Source organism: Topomyia yanbarensis, chromosome 1 (assembly GCF_030247195.1).
Source record: "Topomyia yanbarensis strain Yona2022 chromosome 1, ASM3024719v1, whole genome shotgun sequence".
Lineage (NCBI taxonomy): Eukaryota > Metazoa > Arthropoda > Insecta > Diptera > Culicidae > Topomyia > Topomyia yanbarensis.
In genome coordinates this window covers 171,523,616-171,546,916 of record NC_080670.1, presented here as the reverse complement: position 1 = coordinate 171,546,916, position 23,301 = coordinate 171,523,616, and the positions used below count along the sequence as shown (strand labels likewise).

General features: G+C 41.0%; 3 protein-coding genes across 4 annotated transcripts in view; 1 reads left to right on the top strand and 2 right to left on the bottom strand.

Annotated features, from left to right (window-relative positions):
• The first annotated feature begins 707 nt into the window (after positions 1-707).
• Positions 708-1,983, top strand: LOC131681185 (uncharacterized). The gene is made up of 2 exons (XM_058961897.1): positions 708-897; positions 956-1,983. The coding sequence occupies exons 1-2, from the start codon at positions 833-835 to the stop codon at positions 1,941-1,943; spliced, it is 1,053 nt and encodes a 350-aa protein (XP_058817880.1). The 5' UTR covers positions 708-832; the 3' UTR covers positions 1,944-1,983.
• Positions 1,984-2,132: 149 nt separating this feature from the next.
• LOC131681202 (probable cytosolic iron-sulfur protein assembly protein Ciao1) lies at positions 2,133-3,423 on the bottom strand. The gene is made up of 2 exons (XM_058961911.1): positions 3,014-3,423; positions 2,133-2,955 (listed from the first exon to the last, which is right to left on the bottom strand). The coding sequence occupies exons 1-2, from the start codon at positions 3,291-3,293 to the stop codon at positions 2,216-2,218; spliced, it is 1,020 nt and encodes a 339-aa protein (XP_058817894.1). The 5' UTR covers positions 3,294-3,423; the 3' UTR covers positions 2,133-2,215.
• Positions 3,424-10,942: 7,519 nt separating this feature from the next.
• The window catches only part of LOC131681138 (uncharacterized), a 70,091-nt gene continuing 57,732 nt past the window's right edge, over positions 10,943-23,301 (bottom strand). For both annotated transcript variants that reach the window (XM_058961852.1, XM_058961860.1), the window contains exons 2-5: positions 21,986-22,891; positions 14,738-14,946; positions 14,159-14,681; positions 10,943-12,123 (exon numbers count right to left, since the gene is read on the bottom strand). In XM_058961852.1, the coding sequence (XP_058817835.1) occupies positions 11,039-12,123; positions 14,159-14,681; positions 14,738-14,946; positions 21,986-22,445 (2,277 nt within the window). In that variant the 5' untranslated portion in view covers positions 22,446-22,891 and the 3' untranslated portion in view covers positions 10,943-11,038. The remainder of the gene's footprint in view (positions 12,124-14,158; positions 14,682-14,737; positions 14,947-21,985; positions 22,892-23,301) is intronic.

Here is a 23,301-nt window from a genome sequence, read left to right as displayed (position 1 = left end):
TTTGATTTCATTGGACGCTTATGCATTTCATAAGTTTGCCCTATGTAATGATGTTCATAATCGTATTATTGTGAAAATGCCATAATTTTATCATAGGAAATCAGTGAAAATAAGAAACTAGGCATTTTTGGAAGTGGATTGAATTTAATGTTCTTTTTTCAAATTTGGGGACATGAAATGTAAGTAAATATACTTCGTAACTCATTGCTTCATATTTTACATTACTTTCATAAGAAATGTATTGAATTTTCTTAAACTTTCAATACTTCTTTTTCATTCATTTACAGCTTATTGGAAATATTGTGAGACTTCACAAACTCATCAAAACATCAAACTAGAGATAAGTGCTCTTTATTCATGTTAATTAATTCGTTTAAATAAAAAATATATATTATAAAATGAAAAATATGATGCTGAGTTTATATTTCCTCGAACTAGCGCCATATGATATATCTATGGATTTCATAACATCTCATTTATTAAATTTATATTCAAGCATAATGATTTACATAAGCACAGTCGCATGAAAGGTATAAAGATGGCTTAAAAATTTCATTAGAATGACTTATGAAAATTCTAAATGACTCGATGGCCATTTTTTCCTCCGAGTCATAAGTGAAACTTATGATTTTCATATGGGATACTAGTGGCGCCGAATGATAAGTGATTCTTATGGAATTCATTAGTTATTTTATCTCGGTGTATTAAGTTGTTGTATCAGCATTTTTACAGTTTGATTGCAGCATGTTATAACATATTCATTCATAATAAAGAAGTGACTCACTGCTCATCTGGATAATCAAAACAGTCATTCAACAAACAAACATTTGGGATGTTTGTTCTAAAATTATTGATGGCCTTTGCTGGGTTTTCCGGCATTTTCATCTGTGCGAATGGGTATGTATATAAACATAGGTTTAGTTTTTGAAATAATGATGCAGTATCTTTTCTTCAGCCAGGAACTCATCGAATGCAACAATATAACTAAATTCATGAAGGAGTACACAAAGATGCTTGATATGATACCGCGAGAGATTATTCCGGTGTCGAAGTTCTGTTCAAATTCGACTTTCGTTCAACATTACAGTGATGCTACCAAAACATTCCAAATGGCTACCCACGACAAAAGTTGTCATTTGCATCGCAACAGATTGGACATTCTTCAGATGATCTTTGATCAAATGAATTCAATTTGGGGGGTCGCTCGTTGTCAGGATTGCCTCGATAATCAGAACGACACGGAAAATTTCTTTCGCTTGTCGGATCAGTTATACGATTGCATTAGTAATAGTCCACTAAACCCGTGCGAAGCTTGCGCCAGCAATTATAGTCTAGTGCAAGGCCACTATGAAGGTATAAGCAAATCGCGTAAACAGCAGATCTGCTTCGACATTGAAGATCAGATGAATCAAACCCGCCATGCCTGGAGTGCCAAATACAACTGCTGTAAGGACAAACAATACTCACAGAAGGTCTTTATTATGTTTGCTTCGGCCATTTCTTGCCTGCCTGTCATGTTCTACGCGGCATTGTATATGTTCACTCTACGCAAGGAGGCGCGTGAAGAGATCGCCAGAGTTCCGTTGCTTGATGAACCGGAACCGGAAGCAAATACAACCGGTGATGCTGCACTGCAGAGTTCTAGCCACGATGATTTGATTATCGGTGAAGCGGATGATGAACCACTAGCCAGTGCGAGTTCAGCTTTCGTACCTAAATATGCAGCAATCCAGGACAATGATGAGACAAAGTTGAACAATTTAGATTTGAAACAGGTGCGAGAAAGCAGATTGATTGACCTTGCCAGTGAAGTGGATGATGCCGATTCGAGCTACGAGTACAACCTAGATGCTAAGCCACCGACGACACTTCTGGACGATGATGTTAGTATTTTGGGGGTTCCTAGTGAAAGTAAGGTGAACAATTTCTTGGATTCGTTCTAGAGTTGTTCGCGGTGGTAAATAAAAAATCGTTTCAAGTCAAGTTTAAGTTTGAATTTTATGCTTGAACTAGTGTTTGTAAAACCGAACTGAATACAAGCAACAAAACAAATAAACTTGTTACAATAATAGAAATGGAAGCATTTGTTGCGAAAGCATTCCTTTTAGACCGAAAGGCTAGGAAAATTCAAGATGGGAAATGAACAGAAGCACATAATTTTTGGTGGCACCAATTTAACCAACAGTATATTATGAAAGGTTTAAAATTACAGTATCTATTCTTCCGATTCAAACTTCCACAGCTTCACATCACCGTCATCGCTTGTAGTAACTAGCAAACCGGCAACCAACGGGTTCCACTCAACCGTGTTGACATCCTGCGAGTGTGCATGCTTCGAAGCCACTAGTTCAAAAGTGGGTTCATTTGAGTTGGAACCATCGGCTTCTCTGAAAACACGAATCATGTCATCTCCACAGGCTGTAGCCAGTAAGCCACTCTGCTTGCACCAGCTGATGTCGTAAACACTTCGGCTGTGAAACCCGGAAAGTGTACAAACACACTTCCAGACGGGCGTGTTGTCGGGACAGCTAACGCCGAACTCGTTTCCTGGCTTATACTCGTGCCAAATTTTTACGCTTTGGTCGTCACTGCATGATGCCAATCGTTTTCCAGTTGCGTCAAACGAAATACTCCAGACTGTTGAATCATGAGAGATGAGTGTATCAAAGCAACTCCAATCACTGTCCGCCAAATCTTCTTTGTACAGTTTGATCGTGTTGTCATAGCTAGCGGAAGCCAGAATGTCTTCGTGAGGGTGCCATTCTACTTTCTTCACATCCTGCGTGTGCGAATTAAGCACAGCAGCACATTCGTATTCATCTTCTTGGCCCACTTCCCAAACCCAAACGGATTTGTCCCTGCTGCAGGTTGCCAGCAGTGCACCCGATTTCGACCAGCTTACGCTCTTAACTTCATTCTCGTGTCCTTCCAAGGTAGCGTTACATTCAAATTCGCCTGGAACGAGTGTTCATTGAATAATGTATAAAATAATAATTTATTTCAACAATCTTACCAGATTTTCTATCCCATATAGCAACTGTAGCGTCGAAGCTGGCCGATGCGAGATACTGTCCGCACGGAGACCAGGCAACATCACGGATCGTCCTGGTGTGACCATCAGCCAGAACGGCCTTGGCGGACCAGCGTTGACTAGTGCCATCATCATCAGCCCATATTCGGATCGTTTTGTCTTCACCGCAGGTGGCTAAAATGTTACCTTTCGGATGCCAACCCGCACCCCACACGCGTCCTTTGTGCCCGGTAAGACATTGAAGTAGGTGTAGTTTGCCCATTTTGGAATGAATTTAGGAATTAATAAGAAAAGTTATAAAAATTGTATATACACCGCACATAGAACGGAAAAAATCGGAAAAAATAATAAACTCGCAATAATCGGGCACGAGAGCGCACTGTTTTGTTTTTGTTTCCGATGACATTTCATAAAATGTCAATTGACAGGATGACGGGGGGTTCACAATCAGAGATATCAATGCATCGTCAAATCATCCCAGCTCTATATATCCCAGTTACCAAATTTTCTGAGAGACCGCTCTGCTAGATTTCTGTAAGTCTTGGTTTGGCAGCCCTGTCAGATTTCTGCGCGCATCCTGTCGGGTTAGATGAACTAGGGCGAACTCGGTTTCGCTCGCGTTTTCTGGCAAATTTTGACATGCAAAAGCCCTGGCATAGCTCGGAAATAAACCGTGCAAAGATCCTGGCAACTCCTACCTGGTAGAATTTAGCACGAATCGAGCAAAACATTTGGCAAAGATGTGGTAGGAACTAGGGGCACTCTAGAAATGTATAACAAATTTGCATCAAATTAGAAAAAATCTACTTAATTTCCATTTTTGCATCAACTTTGCACTTCGTCGCAGAAAATTTTGTTTGACAAATGTCCTACGCTGATTCACTTTGTTCGACGTTTTGTTGAATGTAGGGCTGATTTTTTGTAGGGTTTTGACGTCTTACACGCAACGCAAAATACATTACGAATTTCTATTTTGATGGAAAGAAATGCATTTAATTTAGCTGATTTTTAAAAATGCATCTCAAGTGATCTGGCCCTAGGGTAGGAAGCGTACAGAAATCTTGGTCGTACATGCCTGGCTGAATTCTGGCTAAAAGTGAGCAGCATCGGTTAGTTTAACCGCTTCTGTCAGAAACGGTTGTTGCATTTAAGCGAATTTTTTTCCAGTATTCTCGCACAAATCGCGCAAATACTGGCAGAAACGCTGCCAGAATCAATTTCGCTTTGTTCAACTTTCTGCTTACCACGGTGATTGGGATCTAGAGTACCCACTGAGAAGCCCAACAAATATTTCAAAATCGTCCAACACCGATTCAATAATGAACGCCTGTTGAGCAATCTATTGGACATCGTTCAACGTTGGTTCAACGAATTTCTTAAGGACCTGCATTAAACGATTTTGAAACATCAATTTCTTAGGGAGTAAGTACAGCCGGAATTTGCTCTTGTGATGGGCTTTTCGATCCATTTACACTGGAGTACAGTCGTGATTCGCTGGTTGGTCATTTTTTTAACTGGACTGCTTTTAAGTTGGACCTTCGTTTGTTGACCCATTGTCCAACTAAAAAGCATCTGAATGTCAAAATCTCGTGTCAAATTCACTTTGACAATCAAACTGACATTAAGTAGAGATGTGAGCAGATGCATTTTTGGTCCAACTAGCGAATCAAATTCGTTAGTTGGGCAGAGGGTGTGGCCCAACCAGCCAATCACGACTGTAATTCCATGCATTGATTTTGCACATTCGAGCAGAAGTGCAAAAAATTCCTACTCGGAAGTAGAAAGGGACGATGTCGATGCGAGTTTTCCAAATTTGATTTTTTCGCCTTGAAAAATCGGTTTTTTGCGTACGATCTTTTCGGTTCGATGTTTGACGACATCGATTTTATTAAGTCAAAAAAATCGATTTGATACAACCGATTTTTCTTCCAAAATTCTTACGGCCAATTTCTTCGCTCTCGCTTTCGCTGAAAACCAGTTTTCGGGTTGCTGGTGACTAATTAGCCGAAAACTGGTTTTCAGCGAATCCAAGTGAAGAAATTTTGACTTGGCCGTTATTGAAAACAATTTTTTTTTCAAAATCGATCTTTTTACCTCGAAACATCCATCCGCCCAGTGAGAAAATTTTCTGGCAGAGACCGCTCTGCTAGATTTCTGTAAGTCTTGGTTTGGCAGCCCTGTCAGGTTTCTGCGCGTATCCTTTCGGGTTAGTTGAGCTAGGGCGAACTCGGTTTCGCTCGCGTTTTCTGGCAAATTTTGACAGGAACCGAGCAAAACCCTGCCATAACTCGGACATAAACTGTGCAAGGATCCTGGCAATTCCTACCTGGTAGAATTTAGCACGAATCGAGCAAAACATCTGACAAAGATGTGGCAGGAAGCGTGTAGAGATCTTGGCCGTACATTTCTGGATCGATTCTGGATAAAAGTGAGCAGCATCGGTTGGTTTAACCGCTTCTGTCAGAAACGGTTGTTGCATTTGAGCGAATTCTTTGCCAGAATTCTCGCACAAATCGCGCAAAATGCTCGCAGAAACTCTGCCAGCATCAATTTTGCTTTGCTCAACTTTTGCTAACTTTCTGCTTGCCACGCTGACCGGGCTATCTTTCCCGGTTCGATGTTCGATAATATCAATTTTTTCGAATTCAAATGATGATCGATTCAAAGGCTTTCGTATAAAGGTACACATTTAAATTAGATTTCGCTGTTCGGTAATTCTTTTGACAGAAATTTCGGTAAAGATCAAAAGATAACTGGTTGGATTTATTTGTAAAAAAAAATACGTTATATTTTACCGAACAGTTTATTGTATACGAACGGTTTTCCCTAAATCTGTAATTAAAACTACAATTCATACGCTAATATCGCAATATTCCCGTATCCGGTAAAGAATTACCGAACAAATGGTCAAATTATCTCTTCATTACTGAATTTTGGTAAATTCAGTTATTCATGAAAATTAACTGTCAAATCGCGGCCATTGGTAACTTTGTGAAGTGTTTCGTCTATTCTTTCGTGGTCGTGTCCATGAATAAAAGATGACCTCTCATTGAAATTTCCGGTAAGCATTTCTTTGGTGCAAATGCAGTTATAGCGACCGTTAAAATCCATTACAGTATACATCCGCTACCGCTGCCATTCCAATGCTTCGCGGCGCATAGTTCTTTATTGATCGCTGCTAAAAATCTTTCAGGTCCTTTCACATGATATGTGTTTATTGCCGAATAGCTGGTTTACATTTTTATTAATAATGGTTTATAAAAAATCCGAACCATTTTTTATTTGTTTGTGCTCAGTGAATGAACCGAATACGTCCGGTAACATTTGTAATAAAATTACCAAACTATTCAGTAATTTTTGACAGATCAGAAAAAATCTTAATTACCGAACGCTCTGTAAACAGCTCATTTACCGAACTGGTTACCGAACGTTTAGCTGTTCAAAATTCGGTAAAAAATTACCGAATACTGCGAATATTTTTAAGTGTGTACGCAAAGAGTGTGCAAAGAGTGAAGTCAAAAAAAGTCTACCTATCGAGCAAAAATAAAATTCAGCTTTGCTGCAGATATCAGAGATGGATTCCAATTGTGCTCGATAGGTAGACTTTTTTGACTTCACTCTTTGCGCAACTGTTCTCTATAAACTGTGGATCGATGCAGCTAAATCCGATTTTAATTTTTCAGAATGCCCATCAATACTCGAAAGTGCAAAACCAGTGCACTCCACTACACCTGTGCACTGCTATTGAAAACGGCATTAGTTCAACCGATTCTAGTAAGTACAGTCATGGTTCGCTGGTCGGTCACTTTTTAAGTGGATCGCTTTTTAGTTGGACCTCCACAAGTTGGACTACGGTCGTGATTCGCTGGTTGGGCCACAGCCTCTGTCCAACCAACGAATTCGATTCGCTAGTTGGACCGACTGACAAATGTCAAAAATTCTCCAAAGAAGAGATTAGTAGTGTACAAGATTGTTAGATAGATTGTCAAAATAAATTTGACATGAGATTTTTACGTTCAGATGCTTTTTAGTTGGACAAGTGTCCAACTAGCGGACGTCCAACTAAAAAGCGGTCCAGTTCAAGTGTCCAACCAGCGAAATACGACTGTATCGTCTAACTAAAATGTATCCGAATGTCAAAATTTCTTGTCAAATTCACTTTGACCATCAAACTAACAATAATTAGAGAAGTGAACGATGTATTTACATTACTTTTGTCTCCTTTGGAGTTTTTGACGTTTGTCAGTCGGTCCAACTAACGGATCAAATTCGTTAATTGGACAGGGGGTGTGGCCCAACCAGCGAATCACGACTGTACTTAGAATCGGTTGTGTCGCTGGAGCCGGAATACATTTTAATTGTAAATGGTATAGTCGAGCTGTTCTAAATCTGTTCCTAAAAAGTGGTCGAATTTAGAACAGATAGTTGTTTAAACTATCTAAAATCGCAATGGGAACATCGTGTTCTTGATTTGATCGTTGATTCTGTTACGGGATTCTAAACCGGATTTTCATGACGTAAAACTTTCCGTCGAAACCTTTCCAAGCTGTCAACACAAAACAAAAAAATATTTTCTGTGACGGAGAGAAGGTCTGCACAAAATAATTAACTTTCTTCCGGCGTGTAAATCCAATCTTGGAAAATGTCAAGGATGTCAATAACACCAAAGACGACTAATTATCGTCAGATTGATTGTCAAAGTAACAAGACTGAATTTCAGATACTTTTTACAGTTGTGATTTGCTAGTTGGACACTTTTTAACTGGACCGCTTTTTAGTTGGACCTCCGCTAGTTGGATCATGGTCCAACTAAAAAACATCTTAACGCCGAAATTTAATTTCAAATTTACTTTGACATTCAATTTGACAATATTTCGAGATGTGAACAGATGCATTTACACTGCCACCATCTCCCTTGGAGAGTTTTTGACATTTGTCAGTTGGACAATTATGTGGTCCAACTAATGAATCACGATTGTAGTTGGATTATGGTCTAACTAGCGGAGGTCCAAATAAAAAGCGTGTCCAACCTGCAAATCACGACTGTATCCATCTTTTTACCTGCCATAAAGGCTAGTTTACAGTTTAGGAAATGGGTCACGGGATTTGCGTCGGGATTTGATCAGGGACTCCGCTGCATCTTAAAAATACAAACAGTATCAAACTTGAAGTGAATTGCAAACATTATAAAAATACTATCTCGACAAACATATGATTACGGCCTAAAAGCCAACTGTCAAAATCCACTTTGAATGGAAATTCCAGACAAACCGTTACTAGTCTAACACAGTTCACAACAGTTTATGGAAGAGCAAACTTTTCTCTTTCGTTTACTACCAACATCTGTGATTGGCGTGTAACGGTTTGTCCGAAATTTCCATTCAAAGTGGATTTTGACAGTTGGCTTTTAGGCCGAAACAATTTGTGTTGCTTTGTTCCTGGCCGGATTTCTGTGTGGAGAGTTTTAAAATCCCATGATGTTTCCCGCGGTTGGGTTTACAAGTCAGGAAAACTGTCATTTTTGTGTACTCATTTCCCGTCGCGGGATTTGTTATCCCGAGCTTCGTTTTAAATACACAGGGACTCAAATCCCGTGACACGTTTTCCGAACTATAAGCTAGCCTTGTGATGCATTTTTAAAAATCAGCGAAATTAAATGCATTTATTTCCATCAAAATAGAAATTCATAATGTATTTTGCGTTGCGTGCAATGTTTTTGCGTAGCGTGCAATATTGTTTGCGTTGCGTGTAAGACGTCAAAACCCTACAGAGAAACTAGCCCTACATTTAACAAAACGTCGAAGAAAGTGGATCCAGCGTAGGACGTTTGTTAAACAAACTTTTCTGCGGGGCAGTGCAAAGCCGATGCAAAAATGGAAATTCAATACATTTTTTTTTCAATTTGATGCAAATTTGTTATACATTCTTAGAGTGATCTGCCCCTAGTTATGGCCTCATTATCGCGATGTGATAGAAGTGAAGTTAATTATGGCAAAGAAGTAGAAAAGTGAATGTTTCCAATGACCGCTTTTCGACGGGTCGAATTTACCGCGTGGATAGGCCCAAAAGTTTCTGGAGTGTGTGGAGATGGAGGAGGGAGGAGTGCCGGCTTTGTTGGATGCAGCAAGCGACAATGAGGAAGTGCAACGTGAAAAGCAAGTGAGTCATAAGAAGGCTACAAAATTGCACAGTGCCCGAGTACAGAAGAAAGTGAGTACGAAGAAGAACGGTCGGTCAAAGGTATAAATTCTGTTCTCTGAATTGTTTCTACCATTTATAACTTTCAAGATATTCAATCTCAAACTTTGAAAATCGTTTTTCTCGAAATGTACTAGATGGTGCTTGTCATAAGATAGCACAACAGCGGTGATGTCGAGACAAATGAATGGAATAAATGTCGTATTTGGTGATGGTGAGATGGAAAATTATGAAGGATCCAGCGTTTTAGCGATCAATGTCCGCAAAGAAAAGCTATTTCATTTATCGACGGTTCAACCCACTTCGTTATGATTTTTCCAATGAAAGCAGAATCAGGTGCTCTGCTGGTTTCACGAGGCAGTAATAACAGCAAAAAGGTTCAGATTTCTCGTCTTAAATTTGACAGTAGAAGGGAGTATCGGAAAAAGAGCATTCGAAGTTTTCTGATGGAAGAAAGGAATAATTAGTGTACTGGACGGTTCTTTATACATACACCAAAACAGAACGGTACCAGTGGGAAGATGAACCGAACGATTGTTGCACGAGCTCGAGCAATGCTTGCAGACTCGAAGATTGACAAGTGGTTTTGGGAGCAAGCGGTGTAGACAGCTGCAATTCTTGATAACAGGAGTTCAACGAGTGCAATAGACAAGTATAGAGAACCCCTTTTGTGTGATGAGAGAGTAAGAAGCCGAATATTTCCAGACTTCGTGCGATTGGGTCCATTGTGTACGTTCATTTGTCATCGAAAGGACGAATAAAATTGGACGCGATTCGCTGGTGACGAACAATACGTGGACTTTGGTGAAACTTCCGTACGGCCGGAGTTCGATCACTTGTAAGTGGATCCTCTATATCAAAAGGTCTGAAGACGACCAGCCATCGCAGTACTAGGACTGACTCAGCGCGTGGTTTCAATCAAAGACGCAGATTCGACCACGAGGAAACATACTCGTCTGTAGCCCGATTGGATGCTGTTTTGGCGATGGAAAATAAGGAGGAAATGGTCGTACATCCGATGGAAGTTTGTCAGAGAAAATTTAAATGCAACAATCAGAGGCTTGCGGTCTTAAAAATGATCTGGTATGTGGCCTAAGCAGGTCGATATATGAACTCAAACAGTCGAGTCAAACAGGAAAGAAGTGATAGTATGTGGACGATGTTCTAGTGGTGGGTCCTTCGGAGAACATTGTTCTGGAGATTGAAATGACCTTATCCGGAGAGTTCGAAATGTCGAACATGGGTCCGATTCAAGTCATCGTCGTCGAAATGTCAATTGACGATAGGTTCATCCGAAGTGTTCATTTGGGTTTACATTTTACTAGCGTTGCTAATTTTATTTTGATTCCACCACCCAATTGATCTACGCTACATCACATTTACCGCGTACTGTCCTACTGCGCTACCGCTCAGTCGGACTTGAGCTAGCGACAGCCTCTATGTTTAAGTAAGCCGGGCAAACGAGTGGATCACAAGTTTGCTTGCTTCCGTCGGCGGATTAGCAGTTTTTCCACTTCAACGTTCCTTACCACTTCTACCGTCATAACACAAATCAGTTTATTTGGAAATACGGGAAATTTTCCGGGACGTCTAGCCTTTTAAATCTGGGACTGCCTCGTCTAATCCGAGAAATCTGACCATTTTAACCTAAGCTTTCACTTTGCTAATGGATCTAGACTTTTATGCATGTGATACCGAATTAAAATTCTAAACTGGATGACTTATGTTCTATTTACTACATCAGAAATATACTTATGGAATCTCTACTTAGTCGCATTAGTTTACAAGCAACAGGCTCACATTTTCCATTCACTTATCATTCGACAATGACCGTTTGTTATACTTAAAGCTACGTATCCGCTGTTTCGTACCGCTACTGGAACTGAACAGATTGAAAAGGCTGGAATGTGACGTTTCGACACTCTCCATCGCCGTCGAGGGACAGCTGGGCGACAGTGGTGCCAGGACAGGGCTTTGATTCGAGTGTGTGCTGTTGAACAACGAAAACGATTTACTAATGGGCCGAACCTTACCGGTAATTGTAGTTGTCCCGCAGGACGAGGAGAAATTTGGACTAGATGCATTCTTGCTAGAATGATGACTGTCATCGTCGTTGTTGTTGTTGTTATTGTTATAATTATCGACTAGGTTGAGACTACTACAGTTGTTGGCATAATCATCGTCGTAGACGCCACCACCGTTGTTGTTGGTGCCGGACGGCGACAGGTGATTGGCGAGTATTCGATGGGGTGAATTGTTCTCTACGAGAAACACTGAATCGGTTGGCGGAGAATTGGTCTTCCGTTCCTGCAAAATACAGCACGTACTATGACTTCTTCGTTGCGACAGGACAATACTATAGAGTGAACTATGGTTAAGGTCTTCTTCAGTTAGTCTTAAATCAAATTCTGGCATCTCGTTGAGATTGTCTTCAAATATTCCTGACTTCGAGTTCTTCTCGATCTCTTCAAGATCCATCTCCACAGAGGGTCTCTCCACACTTTCGTCATTTTGCCTTGTATTCCCTTCCGAGTCCGTGTAGACCAAAATGTATCCATTCCGATCGTCATCATCTATAGACTTCCGATTATCACTGTCTTCGTTGACACTGGGCACTTCCGCTATACCCCACATTTCATAGGTGGCCCGTTCGAATAGTTCCGGCGGTGCATAGCGCTGCGGAGAAGAACAGTTCGAGTCGGCAGGACTGGCGCTGAGGGCTGATGTGCTGATCATTACGTTGGGAGAACCGGGATCCGAGCGGGTAGTGGTGATCAATCGTTTCTTGTTAATACTGTAGTAGGATCCACCGATACCCGAGCGATCGAGAGAACGCTGTTGCAGTAGGATCGATTGCTGGCGTTGCTGCTGGGATCGTAGGTAGACCGGTGAATCTAGAGGATATAGAAAGCGGATATTTAAGGTTATGCTGGAGAATTGAAGAAAGTTTATATTAAGGTGCTGTTAAATGACAAGAAAAAAAAGAACTTGAAGTGCGCCTGAGTTTAGTTAGGGCTCAAGGGAATACGTGCAGTTGAACCTTTATTGTGGTATTAATCGGTGGAAAACTTGTTGGACTTTACTCTGATTATTTTCGTATATGATTGGCTTGATCAGAAAATTCCAAAGAATGAACTTGAGCTGACAGATTTCATTCAACCACCTAGATCTCTATCCTTTTGGTGGGTTAACAGTCATAGATGCTGACCCCTGTGGTGGATAGCATAGTCAAGTAAAATCGATAGTGTCAAACAAGAACCCGTTTCCATTACCTTAGTAAAACAATCTTAAATCGTTTTGACGTTCAAAGGATTGATAATATGTGTTACCAGTGAATGTAATAAAAAAGTATTTGATTCCTTATTGACCCTTTCTATTGACTTTTTCCATCACCTCACTTGTTAGTAGCCGTGCTGTTGTTTCTGTAAGGTACAAGTAACAAAGTTACCATTACCTTTCATGGGTACCACATCTTTTGAGTTCAAATTTTGTTTCATTTATTCCACATCAAATTATATCTGTTTCAGTTTTCGTATCCTCTGGTTGAAATTTCCAAACAAAGAAATGAGTAAATTAAATTGAATGTTATTAGAAAAGTACGCTGTGTACTATTATATATCTCCGAGTACTAGTTAGTACAGATACAGTTGTGATTCGTTGTTTTGGTCACCCTCTGGGTGACCGACTGGCAAATGTCAAAAGCTCTCCGAAGGAGACGGTACTAGCACAAATGCATCGGTTAACATCTCTAAATATCTTCCGATTGATTGTCAAAGTTAACTTGACTTAAAATTTCAGTATTCAGATGTTTTTTAGTTGGACAATAGTCCAACTAAGAAGCGGTTCAGTTAAAAAGTGACCAACCGGCGAATCACGACTGTATATAGTCGTGAATCACTGGATGAACACTTTTTAACAGGAGCCCTTTTAAGATGGACATCCGCATAAAGGAAATATATACTAGAGACACCATTGTTTTGATTTTCAACCAAAATTTCAGTGACACTTAAAGCGCTATCTGGGGACGAATGGGTGTGCAAATGTGCCCACAACAAAGCAGACAACAGCCCTTGCTCATTTCATCCAACCATAGTAGGTATTGAAAAATGCGCACGGTATGTTGTTTCTAGTCCACCCAAGTGCCACCGCATCTGAAGAACCACGCGGATTCAATGTAACTGGTGATTCGTTACAATCACTGAAAAAAATCCAAACGTTAATTCTATTTGCTTCAAACCGCTTAAAATTCATATGAAGAAGAAATGCTATTGTTATCACGCGCACACATACCTTCTATGTGTCAACTGTATAAACTATGTATGCACACACATAAGTTATATGTGCATATTGTTATAGAATGGGGTTTTATGTGGCTAATAGTTATGAAATGTGAATGTAAGATTAATATTTCTTGTAAATACACACATTAGGTTTATGTACCAGCAAATAGTGCCTATATGCCTCCGTTAATTGCAAAAATCTATGTGTAAAATCAATAGGCATAACGTTTACTTTTTTTTGAGTGATGGAGTCTCTAGCTATAATTTTCTTTATGACATCCGCGAGTTGGAACATTGTCAAAGGTAAAACAAATGCACGTCAAATTTTCTTTGACAACAGTTAGAGATGTGACCAGATGCATTTGCACTACTATCCTCTTTGGTTTATTCCCAACAAACAACAAAAGCTGGACAAACAAATAAAGCAAGATAATAAGCTGGACAAGAACTGTCGAAGCCGTTATCCAGCGAAATTGTATGTTGAGTTTTTGCCATCGGTCAGTCGTTCCAACTAGCTTTACTTTGAGGTGGTCCAATCATCAAATCACAGCTGTAATACTATTTTAAAAATACCGTTTCAATCGAAAGTAATTAAACGCAATTGTGTATTACGTCTGTGCATCTGTGCCTCCGGCATTCAACATCTTACCGATATAGATTTTCGGCTGCGGTGACAGTCTCCGATCCATGATGGAATGTCGTTGCGCAAACTGCTGCTGACTGGCGAGAGACGCCCGGTAGTTGAGTTCCTGGGTGGGCACGTCGTGCCCGAGCACACTGAGGATGAGATTACGCATTGCCGCCCGGAAGTCCTTGAGATGGTAGGCGTACAGCAGCGGATTGACGGCGGAGTTCAAATGGGACAGGATGATGCAGAACAGCATCAGTGTCGGGGGGATTTTACAGTCGCGACAGAAGGCCACGATGCAGTTGATTGTGTACAGCGGAATCCAGCAGATCATGAAAAACAGCACTATGATGGATAGGTTCTGGGTGGCTTTGACTTCGCGTTTCTGAGCCGCGCCCAGTACGCGGAGCATTGTACCACCGCTGTGGCCAGATTTGCATCGGTGAGATTTCAGCGTTGATATCCGGATGCGACTGTTGTCCGACGCTCGTCGACTTTCGGTCGAGATAATCCCCGTTGGATTCATCGTGACGATTTGGCGCAGCTGAAAGCATTGAATTGATTTATATCAGTAGCTAGGAACGTATTTGTGATACTAACCTGTTTTACAATAACTCGGTAGATGTGGGCATAGAAAGCCAACATGATGAGTGCCGGGGTGATGATTGTCGCAAAGTACAAAAACACTAGATAGTCGAAGTCCATGACCTTGAGGAAGAGGCATGTGTCCACCTGGGGTGTTTCATGCCACCCAAACAGCGGAAGAAATCCTATGATGGATCCTGCTAGCCAGCAGAGACTTATGATGACTGCGGAAAAAGGCAGAAAATGGGTTTTAAAACTTATGCTAGTTATGAGAAATATACAAAAATCTTAGTTTTTTCAGAATCTGTAATACAGTTCGCTAGTTGGATCATTGCTCAACTAAAAATCAATTGAATTATAAAATATCACATCAAGTTGACTTTGGTAAACCAATTGAAATTGTGAACAGATACATTAACACTTCTAACATCCCCTTTGGCCAGTTTCTAGCAGTCGTTCATTGAGTGCTAAGCTGCATTGTACTAGTACTCCTTAAACAGAGGTTCCTCAAGGGTATCGGTTACCGGAAGTTTTCTAAAACATAATTTTGGAAATAAAACTTTTCTGGAAAAGCTCCAGTTCCTCGTAAACCTCTAACGATTTCACCTGGGCGCATGTTGACGCTACAGAATGAACTTGATTCGAGCCAACAATATCCCAGCAAAATGTATTGACTACTTTATGGTTACCGGAACCCAGTAAAGTGAAACCGTAAAGGAGCTGGAATTCTAGCTGATTCCAGCTAGAATTCTAGCTGGTTCCAAGCCGGAATTCGAGCAGGTTCCAGCCAGCATCCCGGATGAGCTTAACTGGGAAGTTTCCTAAAATTTAATCTGGGAAAATTAAGGCAGGCTGGATGTTGTGGACTCGAATCAAAACTCGTCGAAATTAAACAAATTTCATTCCGTAGCGCCAAACTGGTGCCCAGGTGGCGAAATCGTTAGAGTGCAATGGGGTGCTGGAGCGTTGCCAGAAAATTTCTATTTCCCAGATTAAATTTTAGGAAACTTCTTAAGCTCAGCCGGAATGCTGGTTGGTTCTAATACGCATTCCAGCTCCAGTGACACAACTGATTCTAGTTAGAATGGTCTGGTTAAATGGTGAATTGTCACCGTTTCCGGTTCATTCTTTCTGCCTACTTCCCATTGGACACGTTCCGAAAAACCTCGTAAAAAGGTAAAAACAAGACTCGCGTCCAAACTAGGATTATATGTAAATTAGAACCAGCCAGACTTCCGGCTCATTTCCGGTTGAACTTTACTGGGTTTCGGTAACTATCCGATACTCTCTAGGAATCTCTGTTTCAGGTGTAACCGAAGCGGGCAAAACCGTGTACGATCCGCCGATCTAGTGGCCGCCGACTCGCCGTTGGAAGCAAGCGAACCTGTGATCCACTCGTTTGCCCGGCTTACTGAAACATAGGGGCTATCCCTAGTTTAAGTCTAACTGAATAGTAGCGAAGTCGGACAGAACGCTCAAAAGCGATGTGGCGTAACCATATTGGGTGGTGGAATCAAAATAAAATTGGCAACGCTAACAAAATGTAAACACAAATGAACACTCCAGATAAACCTATCGTCAATTGACATTTCGACGAATTTTGATTCGAGACAATAATATGGGCTCTGATTCCAAAGGTATGAACGAACCCTTGGTTCAGGAAGATGGATGTGGGTTTTAGTGGACCTTCTAGAGTTCGATTCAGAGTACCGTCGTGATTCGCTGGTTGGACATTTTTTAACTGGACCGCTTTTTAGTTGGACCTCCGTTAGTTGAACCCCAGTTAGTTGAATCTGACAATATGTAGAGATGTGACCAGGGCATTTAGACTACTAACGTCTCTGTTGGAGAGTTTTTGACATCTGTCAGTCGGTCCAACTAGCAAATAAAATCTGTTATTGGACAGAGGCTGTTGCCCAACCAGCGAATCACAACTGCATTACTATAATTCTGAAGGGACGTTCCCCTCGGTCACGTCTATAATTACAAAAGCCTCGTTTTATTGTAAATATATTTGAAATTGAAAAAAATGAGGAAAATGCAAGAATAAACTGAAGCGCTACAAAACCTGTTGTGCCGGTGCGTTTCTAGCAGAAATCGGGAGTCGCTTGTTTAGACACAGCAATTTCTAGATACTGTTGTTCCACATATAAATTTAGTTTAAATCTTATGCCCCGAAAAGAAAGAGGTATTTTTGTTCATTATTTTTATTCCTCATTCCTCTATCGCAACACTTATTCACTGTACTGAAGTGGAAGGCAGTTATTTTCAAATCTATCCACAATACGACCACGATACGAAAATAACGCTGCAATGGGATTGTAGCGTACCGTGGCTTATCGCTTCCCCGATTGACCGATAAAGTAAACCATAAATGTTACGACCAACTTAATACTGCAGAAAACCCAAATAACCGACTGATTCATTCATAAAACCAAATCATTACAGGCGAACACGTTCCGTGCGCGTCGCCCATTTTTATGGCATCAAAGCACAATCATCACATCATATGGCTCACTGAATAAAGCGCACGCAAACCCCGCTTCCAGGTGGACACGCGGGTACCACCGGAGTATAATTAATCGATTCGCCAAACTACGGATTTGTTTATCTGGTCGAGTCATTCGTATACGTGGGCAAATAAACAATTTTTATGCCAAGTGCATTCGGCTCAATTATCAAACTGTGGTCGATGTGGGGTAGGTATTTACTCAGCACATTCGATCGTGCACAGGAAGTATTGATTGGGTGATTATAAATTACGTCTGAAAGAGCAATGCGTGAACAATGTAATGCAAATAAATCGTTGAGTAATTACAATAAGGTAAGTAAAACGACCCAATATAATCCGTAGTCAGTTAATTGATAAAATAGGCAGGCCGAGTACCTCTTGAGCCATGGGAAACCCATGAGTCCGTCGTCTCAATTAGTCTGTGTAACGATGGCTTTTGATGTTGTTGATTTGGATAGAGCACTCTAGTTAGAGTGTGGCCAAGAGGCCAGATCCAATTGAAAATGGAATTTGACGTATACACAATAGAAATACGTCAAATTTCATATTCGTTTGGATACGTCATGGCGTCTTGGCCAAACTCTAACTAGAGTGCTCTAGATTTGGAATGTGGATCATGAAGATTACCTTATTTGTATTAGAAAAACTCTAGAAAGAGAACTGCGGAGACTCCGATTTTGGATCATTGGATTCGCGTTTAGCTGTCAAAAAACGAATCCAATCGAACATCGTTTATTCTGCTGTGGGTTTTATGTATTGGACGTTTTCAGTCTTGAATGCATAAAAATCACAGCAGAATGAACGAGACTGAAATGAATAATAGGTAAACCCTGCATTTTATTAATTTGAAGTTCAACTAAACGGTTTGTGGTTACATGCAGGCCATATTTTTCTGCGTGTACCAAAAGTGCGGACCAAAGACTTTTACTAGAGAGACATTCGGTACCTTGACTGGTATATACCGAAAGCAAAACAAACATGTTCCGAGGCGAAAACAATGGGAACACCAGCGACAATCCTAATCTAGTGTTCTGTATCTACTTTCCAATTTGGGCCCATATTATTGGCTCGAATCAAAACTCGTCGAAATGTCAATTGACGATAGGTTCATCCAGAGTGTACATTTTGCTAGCGTTGCCAATTTTATTTTGTGTCCACCACCAAATGTGACTATGCCACATCGCTTTTGCGCGTGCTGTCCGACTTCACTACCGCTCAGTCGGACTTAAACTAGAGATAGCGCCTATGTTTGAGTAAGCTGGGCAAACGAGTGGATCACAGGTTCACTATTAATTGAATTAGAACCAGCCAGCATTCCGGCTGAGCTTAACTGGGAAGTTTAGTAAAATTTAATCTGGAAATTAAAATTTTCTTGTAACGCTCCAGCACCCCGAACGATTTCACCACCTTGGCGCCAGGTTGACGATATGAAATGAACTTTGTTTACTTTCGGCAAGTTTTGATTCGCGCCAGCAACATCCAGCCCAATGTTTGTGACAGATCTTTTACAATCACGGTGTCGGACTATCAGGCTGAAAGCCGTTAGGCCGAATGCTGTAAGGCCCAACGCCATTAACCCGAATGGGCCGTTCGGCCGAACGGGTCATAAGGCCTAACGGATCATTAGACCGTATGCACCATTAGGCTGAATGTCATTTTAATAAATTGTTTGTATTTCGAGTCAGAGAAATAAAAGAATACATGTAATCGGTACAGAATACTTTTATTATTATGAAATGCGCGAATTCAAAGATAATACAAGTTAGAAAAACTCTAGTAAGAGAACTGCGGAGAGAAAAACAGCATTTTTGGCAACGTATGCCCCGGCATTGTATGGCAACACGTCCAATGTTATAAGGATAGGCAATGTTCGATTGGATTCGTTTTTTGACAGCTAAACGCGAATCCAATCGATCCAAAATGGAGTCTCCGCAGTTCTCTTTCTAGAGTTTTTCTACGTCCAACTAACGAATTTGATTCGCTAGTTGGACCGAGTGACAAATAAGTAGTTTATGTCGTTTCTGCACACGGCTTACATATACAAGGCTAGCTCGTTAGAGTTTTGACGAGCGGGCGTCATAGAAATCGTCGGCGATAAGAATTAGATGAAATTCATATATTCTTTGCTGCTAACGGATGATCGGCACCTGGCAGATCACAAGAAAGCTATCCAAATGTCCAAAACCTTTGCTGGGAACAGAAAATTACGGTTAGATATGTTTTCTATGGCTGCAGCCAAATTCCCACTTTTCACTAATAATCACATAGATTCACTGAATATCTACTGTGTCTAGTGTAATTATGGCGTAATTTTCACCAAGAATCCATTACACATTACTTTTTTTCACCGTTAGAGCTTAAATACTGTTAGGGACGATCCATAAATAACGTAGCATTTTTTGAGTGATTTTCAACACCCCCCTCCCCTATCGTAGCATCTCGTCACAAACCTCTAAATACCCCCTGAAAATTACGTAGCTTGACGGTAATTCTCCTCCCCGCCCCCCTTGACCCCATAAAATTGAAAAAAAAAAAAAAATAAAAAGCGATGTTAGTTGTTCCCCTTTTAAAAAGCTACGTAGCATGACATGACCCCCTACCCCCCTGTCGTCACACATCAACACAAAATACAATACTCCCCCCTCCCCCATATAATGCTACGTCATTTATGGATGATCCCTTAATTATCAACTTTCGAGAAATCCGTTTGTTTTACTCAACGATTTCTCTGACGTCACCAAAAACTGTCAATTCGCGGAATAGCAAGCCTCGTTTCTGTGAGCCGTGGTTTCTGCATACGTTAAATATATGAATGGTACTTAATGGTACTTAAAGTAACTAATTATGTAAGCCTTTTGCCACTGCGTCGTATTGAAGATTTAGTGCTTGCCCCTCGGGACCAAATTAAGAAGAAATTATGCGTCAAGGTAGATCGAGTATTTACAATTCATTTGCTGTAAATGTTATTGGTGTATTTAATCCTAGGGGCAGATCACTCTAAGAATGTATAACAAATTTGCATAAAATTGAAAAAAATGCATTTAATTTCCATTTTTGCATCAGCTTTGCACTGCCTCGCAGAAAAGTTTGTTTAACAAACGTCCTATGCTGATCCACTTTGTTCGACGTTTTGTCAAATGTAGGGCTAGTTTTTCTGTAGGGTTTTGACGTCTTACACGCAACGCAAACAACATTGCACGCAACGCAAAAACATGGCACGCAACGCAAAATACATTATGAATTTCTATTTTGATGGAAATAAATGCATTTAATTTCGCTGATTTTTAAAAATGCATCACAAGTGATCTGCCCCTAGATTTAATCAATAATAAGAAATGATTGCTTGCAAAATCTAACAATTTCTAGAAAATTTATTTAACAAACAAAGAGTACTCTTAACTTAACCCTTAAAACCCTCAAAAAAGTTGAAATTGTGACTTCAAGAAGCATCGCTCCTAAGACCCAATGAAATCAAAAGCCTCTTTTTTCTCGTTTTACCAGTGAGAGAATCGAAAGCCGGAACCCAGTCACCAAATTTTCTGGCAGAGACCGCTCTGCTAGATTTCTGTCAGTCTTGGTTTGGCAGCCCTGTCAGATTTCTGCGCGCATCCTGTCGAGTTCGTTGAGCTAGGGTGAACTCGGTTTCGCTCGCGTTTTCTGGCAAATTTTGACAGGAACCGAGCAAAACCCTGGCATAACTCGGACATAAACCGTGCAAAGATCCTGGTAATTCCTAGCTGGTAGAATTTAGCACGAATCGAGCAAAACATCTCACAAAGATGTGGCAGGAAGCGCACAGAGATCTGACCGTACATTCCTGGCTGGATTCTGGATAAAAGTGAGCAGCATCGGTGGTTTAACCGCTTCTGTCAGAAACGGTTGTTGCATTTGAGCGAATTCTTTGCCAGAATTCTCGCACAAATCGCGCAAAATGCTCGCAGAAACTCTGCCAGCATCAATTTCGCTTTGCTCAACTTTTGCTAACTTTCTGCTTGCCACGGTTACTGGGAAAACGCTCGATCATCTCTATTACAAATTACAAGTTCATTGAAACAAGGGAACTGTAACTAGCCGGGCCTCTTAGAACCCTTGCCTTTTTGAGAGTTAAAAGAACGCTGTGCATCATTAATGTAGTGGAAACAAGGTACACAGTACTGCTCATCTGAATGAAATTTGCAAGACACAGGTTTCATTTATAAACAACACTGGTCGCAAACCTGGCACAGAAAGTGATCTTGATCCGAAAAGAAGAATACCGAATAAAAAAGATGAGCCGGTATTTTAGGTTTCGATAACAGAGGTCTTAACATTGGGGTTTTTCAGATTACAAAGACAATAGAAAATAGAGAAGAAAAATAAAGGAAGAAAGTGGAAAGAAGAACAAAGAAAGAAAAACGAGGCTCTTGCTAAGGTATTGTACACAGCTGAATTCATGGGATTTTTTGTTCGTAATTAGCTAATATCATCAGAACACTGGTTTTTGAACGATCCACCTGTTTACATTCATCTGAGTTCATTCTAGGAGTAAACTTGAATATTAGACACAACAACACGGTTTATTTTCGCGTTTCAAGTCAAAATATAAACGAAGATAAGCGAACGCCGCAGTCTTTCAACGCAATTTATAGCTTCCTGACATCCCTACGGTATTAGGTCGCAACATTACTGCAGCTATAACTTATTCACCGTAGCAGCTTTCGTTCACAACTAAGAACTGTTATGACAGTTACGTACCATTGTTTTACACTTACCTATCGCAGTTTTGGTTCGCACGTTCCGCGAGTACGCCATCGGGTGCAGGATGGCCCAGTACCGATCGACCGAGACTGCCACCAGGCAGAAGATCGAAATCGTGCACAGCACGATCAGCAGGGAGATGGTGAACAGACATGCATACAGATTCCTCGGTAATCCAACCGAGGAAAGGACGGCGAATGGCACTCCGAGCAGTCCCACCAGAAAATCGGCCGTGGCCAGCGACACTATGTAAAAGTTAGTCCGTCTGCGAAGCCGCCGTTCACGCTTGAACACCACAATCACCATTGCATTGCCAACCACGGCCATCAGAGCCACGAGGCCCTCGAACACAGCGTAGGTCACGTCCAGTTCGGCATCTTCTGGAATGAAGCGAGCGGTTTCGTTCCAACCGGCCACATCCGTGCCATTATATTGATAATATCCAACGATTCCGGGGGGATCGATTTCGGTCATTGAACTATCAACTCCTCAACTGGCGTGAATTGCCTTCCTCGATCGCACACACTTTCTCCCCGTCCACACGCACTCGAATGTGTCCAATCCAATCAAACAAAAACCCTGCAGCAAAATTAATTATCCTGCATCGATAATGTATTATTTATACGCTTGTCCTTTTCTCGTTCCCCGCGCCCTGTTATCTTCAGTTAGTCTGTTGCATGCAGCCAATAATATTGGTTTGTTTTTATTTTTTCGAGTTTTTCCGCCTCTCTCGTGCCACGTGAATCACTGTTGCTGCCGCGGGGAAATATCTCGAGTGCAGCAAACTGGAAAATTTCATTGGTTCGGATCTCAGCCGGAGCGTCCGGCAGTGACCCATCGGGGGTGCAAATGGAGAAATCCTCGTGAAGCGGATGATGCTCCTGGATCAACGACTAGTTTGTGTCGAGTATCGCGCAAATCTGTGAAGGGGAAAGAGGAAAAATAAAAAAAAATATATTTCTGTTACTCCAGCATAATATCAGATCCGGTTGGGCGTGAATATCCTGCTGCGGAACGATTCATCTTTATTTACTTGGTATTACGTTCCAATCATAACATGGCTGGTTTGTAAACGTAATTTTTGCTTCGTTCCCATATCTCAACTCGAAATAATCTTTAATTTCATTGGGACGATCCCGCTTCCTGTACTGTTGTACCAGCGAGCAGACATATTGATCCCGGTCAGTCCATATATTGATGGGGCATATGAGCGGCACAGGATTGGCGAGCAAGATTAATGAAATGCTCGGCCGATAAAACCTGCCGTATGGGTTGAAGGAATGTGGCAGCCATCCCGTCATAAAGCTGTCATGTATGGAAGTTGAAGTTG